The sequence below is a fragment of the Rhagoletis zephyria genome, unplaced genomic scaffold (assembly GCF_001687245.7).
Source record: "Rhagoletis zephyria isolate East Lansing unplaced genomic scaffold, Rhagoletis_zephyria_1.1 Rzeph_scaffold_70253, whole genome shotgun sequence".
Taxonomy (NCBI): domain Eukaryota; kingdom Metazoa; phylum Arthropoda; class Insecta; order Diptera; family Tephritidae; genus Rhagoletis; species Rhagoletis zephyria.
Window position 1 is genome coordinate 1 of NW_016227304.1, and position 426 is coordinate 426.

Consider the following 426-nt stretch of genomic DNA (forward strand, 5'->3'; position numbering starts at 1 on the left):
TGACACTGTACAATCTGACTCAAAACACTGGCCTTTTGAAATTGTTAAAAACAATGGAAAACCAAAAATCAAAGTGGAGTATAAAAGTGAAACTAAATATTATGCTCCTGAAGAAATTTCGTCAATGGTGCTAACAAAAATGAAAGAAGTTGCCGAAGCATATCTTGGAACAACTGTCACCAACGCCGTCGTTACTGTGCCAGCTCACTTTTCAAATGCTCAAAGATTAGCAACTAAAAATGCCTGTGTTGACTCGGGATTAAATTTAATGGGCATGATCAACGAACCGACGGCTGCTGCTCTTGCCTATGGTTTAGAAAAAATTCAAAACAAAAAAAATGTTCTTGTTTTTGATTTGGGAGGAGGTACTTTTGACGTCACTATCCTCACTATTGAAAACAGCCGTTTCACAGTGTTGTCTACATC

At 37.6% G+C, this 426-nt stretch overlaps 1 protein-coding gene across 1 annotated transcript in view; it reads left to right on the plus strand.

The window, feature by feature from the left end:
* Positions 1-10: 10 nt before the first annotated feature.
* The window catches only part of LOC108357089 (heat shock 70 kDa protein 1-like), a gene marked incomplete at its 3' end in the record, with an annotated part of 1,279 nt that continues 863 nt past the window's right edge, over positions 11-426 (plus strand). The window contains exon 1 of the mRNA XM_017608181.1: positions 11-423. Within this exon, the coding sequence (XP_017463670.1) occupies positions 125-423 (299 nt within the window). The remainder of the gene's footprint in view (positions 424-426) is intronic.